The sequence below is a fragment of the Natrix helvetica genome, assembly GCF_964273705.1.
Source record: "Natrix helvetica genome assembly, chromosome: 4".
NCBI classification, from domain to species: domain Eukaryota; kingdom Metazoa; phylum Chordata; class Lepidosauria; order Squamata; family Natricidae; genus Natrix; species Natrix helvetica.
Genome location: NC_138550.1, coordinates 146,639,246 through 146,654,160, shown reverse-complemented (window position 1 = coordinate 146,654,160; position 14,915 = coordinate 146,639,246). Strand labels below are relative to the sequence as shown.

At 39.1% G+C, this 14,915-nt stretch overlaps 1 protein-coding gene across 1 annotated transcript in view; it reads right to left on the bottom strand.

The window, feature by feature from the left end:
• RIMS2 (regulating synaptic membrane exocytosis 2) overlaps nucleotides 1-14,915 on the bottom strand; it is a gene marked incomplete at its 5' end in the record, with an annotated part of 310,377 nt that overhangs the window by 249,985 nt on the left and 45,477 nt on the right. The window contains one exon of the mRNA XM_081953026.1: nucleotides 11,588-11,816. Within this exon, the coding sequence (XP_081809152.1) occupies nucleotides 11,588-11,816 (229 nt within the window). The remainder of the gene's footprint in view (nucleotides 1-11,587; nucleotides 11,817-14,915) is intronic.

Genomic DNA, 14,915 nt, shown 5'->3' with positions numbered 1-14,915 from the left:
TTCTTACTCAAGGCACAAATGACTAGGCTTAATTACCCTACATTACATTATATGGGTCCTACATGACTTCGCAACTAACAACAACATGCGAAGACCCAATTCTCTGGAAAAGTCTCTGACGCTAGGAAATGGGGAAAGTAAGAGAAGACTATGACCAGCAACAAAGTGGCTGGACTTAATTGCAGTGATTCTTCTCATTAGGATTACAAGGCTGGATTAAAATAGAAGACTCCTTGGTTTGCCTGCTCAGAAGTGTAGCAGAGGTCTCTGATCCCGGAGGCTGTGGCTTCCATTGATATGTATTTTGAGTCTGGATAAAGTGTGTTGGACGCTCATAATTAAACCTGCTGGATTGATACATAGAGGACACAGATGGGAGACTTGAAAGAATGGTTAGGGATTGATCATCACAAGAAAAATCAATCAATGGCAGGGGTGTCAAACTCTTGACATGCTGTCGTCACATGATGTATCACACTTTTCCCCCTTCGCTAAACCAGGGGTGGGGGTGCCCAGCGCATGACACATCCGGCCCACGGGCCGTGAGTTTGACACCTCTGATCTATGCCATTTTTAGTAGTAAAAAAAAATATTCATGGGAAATAATTAATTTAAATTGGAGAAATCCAAACCTATTTCCTTTATTCAGCAACATTTACATTTTAAAAAACTGGAGGAACTTGTTCCTAGCTCCCCATTTTTATGACTCAAAAAGCTACTACGATAAAAAAAAAACCTGCTTCGCAATGAAAAGAGGTAAAATGTAGCCACCCTAACTACTCTTTTTAGCTCATAAAGAATTTAGAAGTGTTTCAGTGCTGATTCGCACTTGGAACATCATAAATGCTAAAAACAGAAGTACTATCTTCAAACACCTAGGCACATGTAAAAGAATGTGCTATAATCAGAACAGCCTTCAGATTTGAATATTTATCTTCTCTTAAAATACTTCACCACAGAAAAGACAAGTCTATGTTGCTCATGAATGGTGTGAATTAATTTTCAGTCATACATCTCTGATACGTATCCAGGTTTATTCATAGATTACTTTATTTCCATATTATTATTCCCTAACTAGATGCCATACAGTATTTGGAACTATATCAGTCCCAGAGAATACAGCCAATACAGAACTTATAAAGTTGTATACTAAAACATCTGAAAGGTGATTTACCGTATTTTTCAGAGTTTAAGACGCACATTTTTCCTGCCTAAAAGAGCGTGGAAATGTTGGTACGTCTTATACACCAAATACAGCCATTTTTGGCCTCCAGAAGCTCCATCCCCACATCCCATTTTTGCAAAAAAACGGGCTGTTTTTGCAAAAACGGAGGCTTTTTTGCCTTTCCTCAGCCCCCAGCAGCACTCTGCAGACTTCAGCAGGGATGGGGCAAGGCAGAAACGGGGGCATTTTTGCCTTGCCCCAGCCCTGCTGAAGCCTGCAGTGCTGTTGGGGGCTGAGGGAAAGCAGAAACTTTTTTTTTTCTTACTTACCTCTTTGAAATCTTGGTGTGTCTTATACACCGTCTTATAGTCCGAAAAATATGGTAATTCTGGCAGTAGCTATTTATTCTCCTCTTCACTATCTTGAGTCTGTGATTCATTTTGTTAATAAAACTGTTTTAAGTTGTTAACTAAAATATGCAAATATCCTGAACAGATCGACGGTAACAGAAAAAGTCAACAAGTTAGTAGAAATAAATTAACAGGATTTAATAGAATTAACAGTGCAGTTAAAATGCATCAATGTCTATATTTTCCAGCAAGTACATATTCAATATTAATTGGAAACTATATGTTAGTCTACTATTCTGTTTTGGTAACATGCTACTATTCATTTAATATTACATTTTTGAATTATATGATTAATCTTAAAAAACAGCAAATAGCAAACAAAATTCTATGGTTATTTATGACTACCTAACCAATTAAATTGTTACCTAAACACTTGATTTCATGGAGAAAATCTATGTTGTCATTAGAAGTAAAAAATGACAGCACATATCAATCAATAAAGTACTTGATTTTTTTTATTAAAAAACCTATTCTACTAATAGTTAAAATAGATACTGAGCATTTTCTGATCAAAACTGACAAAAACTATCCAAATATGGGTTTTATAATTAAGTTTCAAATATGTAGATCATAAAAAATGTTATTTCTATGACATTTGGTGATAGTGGAAAATGAAAATATGTAAAGATATTTATAGTAACTGTACTTTAGTAAATACACCCATTTAATAAATTTCATTTGTGCATGGAGTTTATGACATAAAAATACATTGCAGCTGCTATAAATTGTTATATATGCCAAAAATTGATTGCTTTATAAATTCAGAGAGTTTTTTAAGCCAGCTTACTGATCAAATTATTTTACTAATATTAAAGACCGGCTAATTCATAACATTCACCCTCAAAAATCAGTCCACACAAATTAAGAAATGGATAACTACCTGAATTCCTTTCTTTTTTCTTGATCTTGTGGATCATGACCGAAGGCATCTCTTGATAATTAAAGCAATTGCAACTGTAATTATTCCTTTACAGGATTTTATTTTTAAAAAATAGAAATGTCATTTTACAGACTTAGTGAATTTAAGCCTAAATTGCTTCTTTTAAACCTATTCTTCATAGGTAGTTTTCTCTTAAATACAGGAGGTAAATAAGAGGCTGCTCTAAGTATTAATTACTGTTTCAAGCAAGAAAAGGAGGATATCCATTTGCAAGCAAAGACTTATAAGTAATTCCCAAATTTAAAGTACCAGCTATATTCTATAGGAATTGTCAAGACAAAATTCTAATCACAAAGCCCAGGCAAAGGCTAGATACATTCAACTTTATTCTCATGTCTTCATTATCTATCTAGCAATCTATCTATTCCTCAGACGGCTTTCCAGCAGCTGAAGCCAAGTCTATCTTATTAAATGTTAATAGCCTGCTACTGTGGCATGAAGCCCAACTGTACTCAAAAGACTCTTAGGTGTGCTATTACACACCTGTGGTTAAAACAACGGCTTAGCTAACTTTTATAAAGGCATATGACTGAAACCTAACAACATTTGATATTGTTTCAGAATGCCTCACCAGGTGGCAAATACAATTTAACAGTCAAACACCATTCTGGCTGTAGAACTGAAAAGACTTTAGCCTATGCTTCCGCTAGGTTATAACCTATGCTTCCGCTAGGTTATAACATTTATAAGTTATAAAGTTATGGTAGAGTTAGAGCCTTCACTTTGCTGTGTATATCAATCAAATAATTTAAGTATCATCTCAGAGTCATTGCCCTTAACAAACTAATATAATTTTAACATTCAACCTCCAGAGTTGGTTTGTGTCTTTTTTGCTAATTTCTTTTGCTCATTGCCCTGGCTCCAAAGTTTATATATTAGTAGAATTCATATGATAGGAATTCACATAATGTCTTAACGGTGATATTGAGTTCCTGAATGAAAAAAGGAATATACCTAATAAATAAAACCACTTCTTTTGCCAAAATAAGTTTTAAACGGTTACTTTCAAGTTAACCTATTTTTAATCATAGTGTCCTGTGTTACCCAAATCTAGGACAGCGAGTTAATCTATGACAGGCTAATTTATAACCTCTCAATTTGCAAAACAGTCACCGGATCCATGGATAAGGTAGTTCCAGCCAAGCCTTGATGCATCACATAGACATACTTACTGTGACCCAAATTAACAAAATATAATATGAGGTAAGTGATCTCATTAATTTTAAAAAAAGTTTTTTCCAAGATCATTACAAGAAGAAAATAATATAATGGAGATTATCTTGTATTAATGTGAAATAGCTACCATTTCTGTATGTTATTGATCCTTCAGCCAAAGAGAAATAAAGCATATGTATATCTCTTAGCTATTTTTCTTAAAAGTTAAGTATTTGCATCTGTTTTTATAGACGTAACTGGCTGTCACTGGTTTTAGAGAGATATGGAAGAAAACAGGCAAGTAGGAATCAGAATGGACAATGTTTATTGGCAAATTAAATAAATATTAGATTCAGATAGCATTTACTCAATTTTCTTAAACAATTCAAATGTGAAAGCGCATCTATAATTGAGCAAGGATAGCTACAGCATACTAGGGCCTCCTTTTGCTCTGGTGCAATCAGGGCCTTCTTTTGCATGCCTGCATTTTGGCAGTAGGTAGGGCTGAGTGACGTGGCAGCTAGTGGCAGCAGGTAAGCAGGTGGCCCAAATAGCAGAGATGGGGGGAAATAGGTAGATGGGGGAAGCTTTTCCTTATTGAAGTTTGGGACTGGGAGGCACCAGGTCAGGAGTCCTCAACTAACCATCGGTGGGATCTGGTTAACAACAGCAAGAAAAACTGCTGGGATTACAGTTGCTAAGTAATGGGGTCACTGGAGTCACTCTTTACAACCTTATAACTTAGTATCAAGGGACGTGGTGGCTTAGTGGCTAAGACTTGTCGATTAGAAAGGTCAGCGGTTCAAATCCCTACTGCCGCGTAATGGAGTGAGTTCCTGTTACTTGTCCCAGCTTCTGCCAACCTAGCAGTTCGAAAGCATGTAAAAATGCAAGTAGAAAAAATAGGGACCACTTTGCTGGGAAGGTAACAGAGTTCTGTGCACCTTTGGCGTTTAGTCATGCCAGCCACATGACCACGGAGACATCTTTGGACAGCACTGGCTCTTCGGCTTTGAAACAGAGATGAGCACCACCTCCTAGAGTTGGGAACGACTAGCACATATGTGCAAGGGGAACCTTTACCTTAATTTAGTATCAGAAATTCTGGTCCCAACTGCTGTCATAACTCAAGTATACCAATACCAGGACCATTAGCTTTTTACTTTGCTGAATTTAAATGTTCATTTTTAATATTGCTTTCTTGTGCAAATTTCATGCCACCCTCAATTTCAACCCACAAAATCTGATCTGTCAAATCAGTCAACATTTTTAATCAAGACACAAGTATCTGTAATTTTTTTTAAATCACGTTTTAGGTTTAAGAGAATGGTTGTTTATTTAACCTACGTGATTAGCCAAAACGTTGGGTAGCTCACAATAAGCCAGACAAGAATCTGGCTCCCAACCAGTGGTGGGTGGCAGGCGGCATGCCCTGGCACATGCGTAGCAGTGCCTGCCAGAAGCAGCAGCCACCGTACCGGAACAGCGCTTTGGAGGGCCCGCTCGCCCATCCTCGTTCCTTACCTGCATTTGAAGGAAACGGGCTATCTGTGCATGCACGTGCAGAATATGGCGCCTGTGCAATGCTCCACCGAGCAGCTGGAGTGCACAGTTGGTAGGTGCACATGCATGCGCAGCGTGCATGCTCATGGTGCATGCCCGGCTCTCGTTGCAGCGTACCTGTTGCAAACAGGAGCCGAAATCCACTACTGCTCCCAACCCAACACTCTATAATACATCAACAGTCCCCCTAGACTCCAAACTCATCCTCCCCCAATGGTTAGGGGGGGAATCAAGTTTCATGGTCTTCCAAAATTTTTACTTCAGTGTCAGTGTTTCAAGTTTAATTTCAATTTTTACAATCATTAATATTACATTACACTCGTAATAGTAATCCTAAATTCTATCAGGCTGATAAATCTTTCTTTTGTCAGGGACTCCAGTGTAAAGCAGCAGAATGAGGAAACTCACACTACTTCCTTTGCCACTTAATTTCAGCCACTGGTTTTCCTTGATCATATATAGAGTGGCATGGGAGTTCACAATAGGTCAGATCAGAAGCTGTATTTTCTGTACAGGGGAGGTGTATATCTACCAAAATAAACTGGGACAGGGACTTGCCTCCAAATACTTGTCTCAACCAGCACTTTAAATGACATAGCCATGATCTATTTCAAGAGATGCATTTGTAACTGTTATATAGTAATCATAGAGTACTCTTCTCCTACTCCTCAAATTCAAATCAAAAGTATTACAAAATGCATCATTATTTTGTAATTCACATCTAGTTTTCAAAGGAAAAATCTGCTGAGATCTCAACAGATTTAAACATATCTTGGAGTATGTAATAATAGCAATAGCATTTAGACATATTCTGCTTCACAGTGCTTTATAGCCCACTCTAAGGAGCTGACAAAGTGCATATTGCCCCAACAATCTGGCTCCTCATTTTATCGACCTTGGAAGGACGGAAGGCTGAGTCAACCTTGAGCCTGGTGAGAATCGAACTGCTGGCAATCAAGCAGTATTAGCATGCAATACTGCATTCTAACCACTGCACCACCACGGCTCCTAGTAATAAAATTATTATACAAAACAACCATGAGTGAGTGAGAAAGTCCTTAAATATATCCCAATGATGAAAGTAAGTAAGAATTTTGATAGGTATAGAAACAGTGGTGGGATTCAAATAATTTAATAACCGGTTCTCTGCCCTAATGACCAGCTGGGTAGGCAGTGGTGGTGGTCATGTGACTTGGTGGGTGTGGCCCACTCAATGTCATTCACGTTTCGCCTTAGCTGTTACAATGTAATCAGGGTTAACTGGAGAGGCAGTTTCTGTAAGCAGGGCAATAAAGATGAGGCTAGAAACAACATCAGAATGTTTCCTTCCTGCCTGCCTTATCCCTGTAAAGTGGAAAAAAACAAAAGGAGATTTCTTCCAACAGCCAGTTCTCCGAACTGCTTAGAAAGTTAACAACCAGTTCTCCCGAATAGGTGCGAACTGGCTGAATCCCACCACTGTATAGAAACCATCATATGTGGGGGCAGGGGGACGACAACTGTATATGGCAATACAGTAGTTTAGTTCATTGTTAGATCGCAATTATGGAATATATATTTATTTGTTCATAGATGCATACATCTAAATACTCCTAAAATTCTTGTAACTGTTGAATACTTTATAATATTCAGCTGGGTGAAACAGTGCATCATAGGGAAAAACTCTGTTTAAAAAAAAAGTATCTTAAGTGAGCTAACATACAGAATGCCAGGACAATTACTCTTGAGAAAATGAAATCTGGGGATATTTCTTTTACCATTTCAGTGGTGCTACACCACTGCTGTTCAGCACTCTGGTGTGCTATACTCAGCCATGGTCATGTGATCCTTATTTTTAATGTTTCTTGATAGCTTTCCACAGGTTGCTGGGGGACATAGAACAAATGGATATAATTGTTGATGCTCCTTGCCATATTCCCATTATCAAAGTATTTGCATGTGTGAAACTTGCAGGGGGAAAGTAAATGGAGAAAGTTGCACCTTTCTCAAGTTAATCTGCACTTGGGCTGAACTGGCCTTTTGTGTATTCTCTTGCTCCCTTCCCCACCCAGTAGCAGCTACTTAAGGGAAGGGAAGGGAAGGGAAAGGGAAGGGGAGGAGAGGGGAGGGGAGGGAATGGGGTTTCCAATGCTCGCTGCCAGCTTTCCACAAGGAAAGCACATGGGAATGCTGACAGGAAGTTGGAAATCTCTCACACACACACTGATTTTCTGCCCAGCCAGGCTCCTTCTATATCTCTGTTTAGTAAGGAAATATATCATGGATATTTCTGGACTCAGAGTGTTTAGAATCATAGACTAGCAGGAATAAATAAACAATTAAAAGCAGAGCAACACTTTAAAATATGCTGTTGTTTGTATGATACAAAGTAATTAATAACTGCCTGCACATTTAGTCAAAACTTGCAAATAAATAGATATAAGTCAATATAAAAAATGATGAAATAATATGGAAGGTGATATTTAAGCCTTCTAGTCAACACCTTGACAGAAGGTGACAGATGGAGAGAATTAAGCACATGACTGAGAAGTAATTATAATCTTTTTTTCCCTTGGAGTTTGGAGGAAGATACAAGAGAATCAGTTATCCTTGATTTGAAAATAAACATTGTACATTTTATTTACTTCGTCAAGGAAACTAAAGTAGCAGGAATATTGGGTGAAAGTAACCACATAATGTTGAATGTTAATAAAAAGGGGAAAACTAAAGCTGAATATAATTATTTTATTTATTTATTTATTATTTATTTATTTGATTCAATTTATCAGTCGCGCCCTCTCCACGAAGGGACTCGGGGCGACGTACAATCAAATATAAAGGTGTGTGGCATGGAGGAGGTAAATACATCAACAATTAACAATACAAAAAGTAAAAGCCACAAAGTTAAAATAAATAACAATAAAATTAATACAATTAAAACAATTAAAATACCCAAAAGATTTAAATATACAGTTTAAAATTTGCCAGGGAGGTTAGAAGTTCTGATTAAGCCAGGCCAGCTAGTTGGAACAGGTGGGTCTTGAGTTTCGTGCGGAAGGAGCGGAGATCCGTCGTTATCCTGATATCTGGGAGGAGGTCATTCCAGAGGGCTGGGCCCATCACAGAGAAGGCCCTACTCCTGGGCGTCGCCCGCTGGCACTGCCTAGTGGACGGCACCCGGAGGAGTCCCTCTCTGTGAGAGCGGATTGGTCGCAGGGATGTATGGGGCAGGATACGATCCCGCAAATAACTAGGCCCTGTGCCATGGAGTGCTTTAAAGATGGTGATTAACACCTCGAAGCGCACCTGGTAGACCACAGGGAGCCAGTGCAGCTCGCGCAGGAGAGGTGTTACATGGGTGAACCTCGTTCGCCCCATAATTGCCCACGCGGCCGCATTCTGGACCAGCTGTAGTCTCCGGGTGCATCTCAAGGGGAGCCCCATGTAGAGAGCATTGCAGTAGTCCAGACGGGACGTCACCAGCGCGTGAGTGACTGTGCGAAGGGCATTCCGGTCCAATAGGGGGCGCAATTGGCGCACCAGGCAGACCTGGTGGAACGCCCCCCTCGCCACGGCTGCCACATGGTCATCCATAGACAGCCGGGCGTCTAGGAGGACGCCCAAATTGCGCGCCCGCTCCACGGGGGCCAGTTGCTCGCCCCCGATGGCCAGTGATGGAGTACACTGGTTGAACCGGGGGGCCGGTAGCCACAGCCACTCCGTCTTGGAGGGGTTGAGTCTGAGTCTGTTGTCTCCCATCCAGACCCGTACGGCTTCCAAACACCGGGACATCATTTCGACGGCCTCGTTGGGGTGGTTCGGGGTGGAAATGTACAGCTGCGTATCGTCAGCATACAGATGGTATCCCACCCCGAAACCACGGATGATCTCACCCAGCGGCTTCATATATGTGTTGAACAGGAGAGGCGAGAGGACCGACCCCTGCGGCACCCCACAAGTGAGCGGCCTCAGGGTCGACCTCTGCTCCCCTGCCAACACACATTGCATCTGGTCAGAGAGGTAGGAGCGGAACCACCGCAGCACGGTGCCCCCTACCCCCAACCCCTCCAGCCGGCGCAATAGGATACCATGGTCGATGGTATCAAAAGACGCTGAGAGATCTAACAGGACCAGGATAGAGGAACAGCCCCTATCTCTGGCCCTCCAGAGATCATCCACCAACGCGACCAAGGCCGTCTCTGTGCTGTGCCCAGGTCGGAAGCCGGACTGGCGCGGGTCTAGATAATCAGATTCCTCCAGGTGACGTGGGAACTGTTGAGCCACCACACTCAATTGAATACATAGGGATTAGAAAAGTCATTTTAATCCATTTAGAAATTGGACTCAGTGCCTATTGGCCTCATCCAAGCTACTAAATATATACTACTAAAATTATTTGTATTTGTAAAATTTAACTGGACAGAACAGAGCATCATAAAGGCAAAACTTTTTGAAACAAGATACCATATTTTTCAGAGTATAAGACACACCTTTTTTCCTCAGAAAAGAGGGTGAAAATCTGGGTGCATCTTATACACCGAATACAGCATTTTTTGCCTCCCGAAGCCCCGCCCCTTCACCAAAATGGCTGTGCATACCCTTATGGAGGCTTTCAGAGAGCTCCTGGGGGCTGGGGAGTGCCGAAATGAGCAAATAACAGGCTGCTTTGCCCCCCCCCCCAACTCCCAGCAGCACTCTATAAGCCTCCATAAGGCTATGCATGCAATATTTTTGACAGAAAACAGGCCCGTTTTCTTTTTTTTTCTTTTGGAAAGCTCTTTAACTGATTGATTAGAATTAGATTGATCAAGCGCTGTGCCAGCAGAAACAAAGTCTTAGGTGCTGCAGATTGTCAGCCATTTTCTTCTCCAGCACATGGATAAATACACCTGGAAACATCTACCTACCTACTCACACTCTCTCCCTACCTACCTACCTATCTACTGTAGTTCTCTCCCACTCTATCTCTTTCTAGTTCTCTCTCTAACCCTCTACCTACCTACCTACACTCTCCCTCTCTCTCCCTACCTACCTACTGTGTTTCTCTCTCTTTCTTTCCCTCTCTAACCCTCTATCTATCTACCTACCTACTTTTTTAAAAAATTGCCTCTTCAAAACCTTGGTGCATCTTATACTCCGGTGCGTCTTCTACTCCAAAAAATACAGTACCTCAAATGGAAAACTGACTGAATATGTGTAAAATTTGGGACCCATGAGTCCCATGGAATTTGGCAAAGTTTATAAAATATTTTACGTTCTTAAAATTTACCGTGTTTTCCTGAAAATAAGACAGGGTCTTATTTTCTTTTGACCCCCAAAATAAGCGCTTAGCCTTATTTTCGGGGAGGTCTTATTATTTTTGAGGTGCAGGAGGGGGCGAGCATGGTCACCTCAGGGCTGCTGCTGTGTTGCAATATTGTTGGGTAGGGCTTATTTTGGGGGGAGGGCTTATTTAGCGCATGCGCTTAAAAGCCCGATTGGGCTTATTATCCGGGAGGTCTTATTTTCAAGAGAACAAGGTATCATAAAGTATTTTATCACATAATATATCATAAAATATCTCCTGAGGTCAACTCTTGGTGTTTGACAACTCTAAACAGTTCAACATGGGCTATTTTTAAGGCAGAAAAAATCTCCCTACATTTTAAAGATTTTTTTCCAGTGAAGGCAGGATATTAGCAGCTCTGCTGATGTTGAAGGCATGGAGGAATTTGATGAAGAATTACCTCTGAAATGATGAACCAAGGGTCACAGGTTGCTTAGTAATAAATATATTTAATTTTAGCAATCTCTGAATGAAATCAAATTTTGTTTTGGGCCCACCCATTACAATATGTAGTGCAGTCTCAAGTATGCCAATTAACGTGTGGGTCTTACAAATTGACAAAGGAAATTCAAGGAAAGGAGGAATCAGAATACTATTCAGTTTGGGGAAAATGGTACAAATGGGTAGATGATAGAAATAAGAAATAGGGAAATGTAAAAGTAATGTATAGTAGAAGAATTAGGATATAGCGATAAGAAAATGGGTAGGAAAGATAAGTTAAGATACACTAATGTAAGAAAAATATGTACTATATTTAATATATACAATATATTAAAGGCAATATGATAGTCTAATATAAACGGCTAAACATAAACAAATAAGGAATAGTACATGAAAAGGAATGTAAAACTGGAATGTATAGGATGGGAAACAATAAAGATGCACCGATAGGTATCTGCTGTGCGATGGAACATTTAGTTCCTGTGTTATTTGTAAGTTACGTGTTCATTTTTGTTGATATGTTTAAGTGTTTTAAATATGACTTGCAAAAGTGGTAGACAAATGAAATAATCAACGTCAGAATAAAAGTTTATATAACATGTACATACCTTGTTTGAACGTAAAGATACTCGTCCTCCACAACGTGCACAAAATTTAGTTTGGCAATATGAACAGTTATGGCCACAGCCATCGGCAAATTTTGTTTTGTGGCAAATGCCACAGGTTGGAGCATCGCCCTTCTGTTGCTGCTGCTGCTGCTGCTGTTGCTGCTGCTGAGATTCTTCACCCATTTTCTTCACCTGTTCTTTATACATTTCAAACTGTTGGTGTAGTTTCCTGCACGCACCCAAAAAAAAAAATTGTAGATAAATATTCGTATATATGTAAGAGTACCCCCCAAAAAATGTAAAAAAAATTATACTGAGTTTATTTTTTAAAAAAGTTAGGATGCATTATCCTAATGAAGATCAATTTGGTTGTTGTTTTCATGCGATGAATTAACAGAGCCTGGTGTTACCTTCAGCCTAGTGCTTCCTCCCTTGAAGGTAATGGCTAAAATCTGAAAGCAATAAATGCACACCATTCCACTCTATTGTCTCTATTATGAGAAGCTAGCCTACACGGAACAGAAAATATATTATGAGGATATGCATCCATTCTACGGAAAAAATAAATTAGGTGACCTCCAGGTTACAAAGTTTTCCTAAGAAGAGAATGAGTACGTAACATTCACTTTGCTGGTAATATTAACAATCCTCTCAGCAATCCTAACATTAATAAAGCTTTTTTTTTTTGTGAAGACAATACTTAACTCCTGTGATTTTACAGACATAGAAATATTTTCTTGGCAGCAATAGGAGAAAATGCATCATTGCCTTCTGAGATGTTTTTTTAATTTCCCAGTGTGGCCTAAACCCCTAGATTTTCTTGCTAGTCTCCAATGGAAGTATTAAGCAAGCCTGATTCTGTTTCACTGCTTCACTGCTTCCATAACCTGGGCCCTGCATTTTCAGTTCATATCATTTCCATAGATATGTTTCCATGGTTCTATTATACTTTGACTACCTCTTTTCCATAACATTTCAAGTATATTTCTTTATCTGAAAAACAGAAAAGTATGGGACGACTTATAAATCTTGGGGGTGACTGACAGGTCCTGTATTCCAGAAGTAGATTAAATGATTTTCAATCTGCATTATATATACAGTACATTGAAAATTGTGGATTATCAAATATAGGATCTACTTTCCACTCTCTATATGAGGCAGAAGAGATATAAGCTTTTTAGCTCTGATTTTGTCTATAATGTACATAAAATTTATACATTCTAATCACATTACAGGCTAAGATCAATAACATTTATGAAACAGTTCATGAAGACCATTTAGACTCATATTGAGTATATGCTGCAGATAAGATTTGGTCAAAAGAAGAAATTATCTGAAATAAAGTTGGAAACTCCCAAAATAGTGCTGAATTGAATTTTTTTCCAGAGCTTGTTAGTATTTCAGAAATATGTAGACATGTAAATAATTATGGATGGATGGGCTGGATGCATGGATGCATGGATAGATGCCCATCTATCTAAGAAATACTTAGCTACTCATCTTATGTACAAAAACCTTGGTCACTCATAGAAACAATAATAAGCTTCAAAGAAAATATTAAAGGCATTTTTTTTTAAATTCACAGTGCTCCAAATCAGCATTTCTTAATATATAAACAATTACATTCTCTGAGCTCCACTCTCATCTAAACTCTAGGCTTGGGGAAAGTGCAAGCTTTTTGAGGCTTTCTAGGAGAGTGATGGTGAACCTTTTTCGGCTCCCGTGCCAAAAGTGGGGGGAGCACAGTGGGGGTCGTGCGCTGATGTGCCATACCTATAATGCTATGCGCATGACCAGCACCCCCCCCCCCACTCCAGAGGCTTTATAGGAGCCTGGGGAGAGTGAAAACAGCCCCCCCCGGACGCCCTCCGGAGGCCTCAGGAGCTCCCCTAAAGGCTCTGGATGGGCCGGTTTTTCGAGGAAGCCTCCGGAGGGCGAAAAAGGCCTCAAAAAAAGGCTGAAATTAGCTGGCCAGCACCTTGCGTGCCCTAACAAATGGCTCCACATGCCACCTGTGGCATGTGTGCCATAGGTTCGCCATCACAGTTCTAGGAGGTTAAAAGAATGAGGCCTCACTTACAGAGAAGCAACTTTCCTAGGTCACTTTAGATACCACATTTAAAAGAAGAGACCTGGAGCATGCCCACTTTATCTAATTTGGTAGAAGGGGAAGATTCCCTTTGGGAGAGACAGTACTGAAAATAATTTGGCCCCATGCCATTCAAAAGCTTTAAAGATGATAAACAGGACTTTGCATTGTATTTGGGGGAAAAATATTTGCCTACTGGCCAAAATTAGAAGATTGCACTTAGTGAGCAAATCAACTCTCTCAAGGAATAGGTGAGAAATCCGGAGATACTTGCAAGAAGCAAAGGTACCTAGAGATTTTCATTGCACTGTATGAATACTTTAATTTTATTAAGACAAAATAAATGATTAGTAACATAGAATGCTATCATGTTGAGTTGCTGAATTAATCCAATTCTCCTTAAAAATAACAGAACTGATTTCTGAAATAAAAGGGGTACAATGAGCATTAGAAAGTAAAAGAACATGTAGTTAAGAATAATATATTGTAAAACTACAAAATATAAAAGGAGAAATGGAAAAATACAAGAGATTGATGAATGTGGGATACCTGTTTAAGAAATTGGATAAATATAGATAAGGATAAAAATGTTTAAACGCTACTGAAATAAAGTATATAATTTCAGTAACACTAAACAATCTCGGTTTCTGTAACAACAGCCCTATGAAAACAATTACACATAACAGCTCTGAACAAATAAGTGATAACTAATGAAAGAAAATAAGTTATTTTGCATGTCAATTTTCTTGTCCTTTTCATTGAAAATATACAATAGTGAATAAGTTTGTTGTATTTTATTAATCTGGGAATTCTGATTTAGCCTGGCAATGTTCCATCTACCAAGTATATTTTTATACTTCTTTGCAAAATTAAAAATTAACTATAGAGAAAAGGCCCATATGGCCAATAAAACATAAGAGAAACAGAAGTTAATTTCTAAAGGTTAATTTCTAAAGGTTAATTTCTACAAGGCATTCATATGAAATGTGCTTTCTTCAGTCTACATCTCATACTGCAAGCTTCCTCTGAATGAATATATATTTTATTCTTGTTGATAACGCATTTACGGATTATTCTTTGGTTTCCACAACTTTAATTATTAGCTACTTCAGAATACAGGTAGTCCTCAGGTTACGTCCATTCATTCATTCAGTGTCCATTCAAAGTTATGGTTTGCTGAAAAAAATGAATATATGATCAGTTTCTGAAGTTCCAGCTATCGCAGCACTGATCACGATC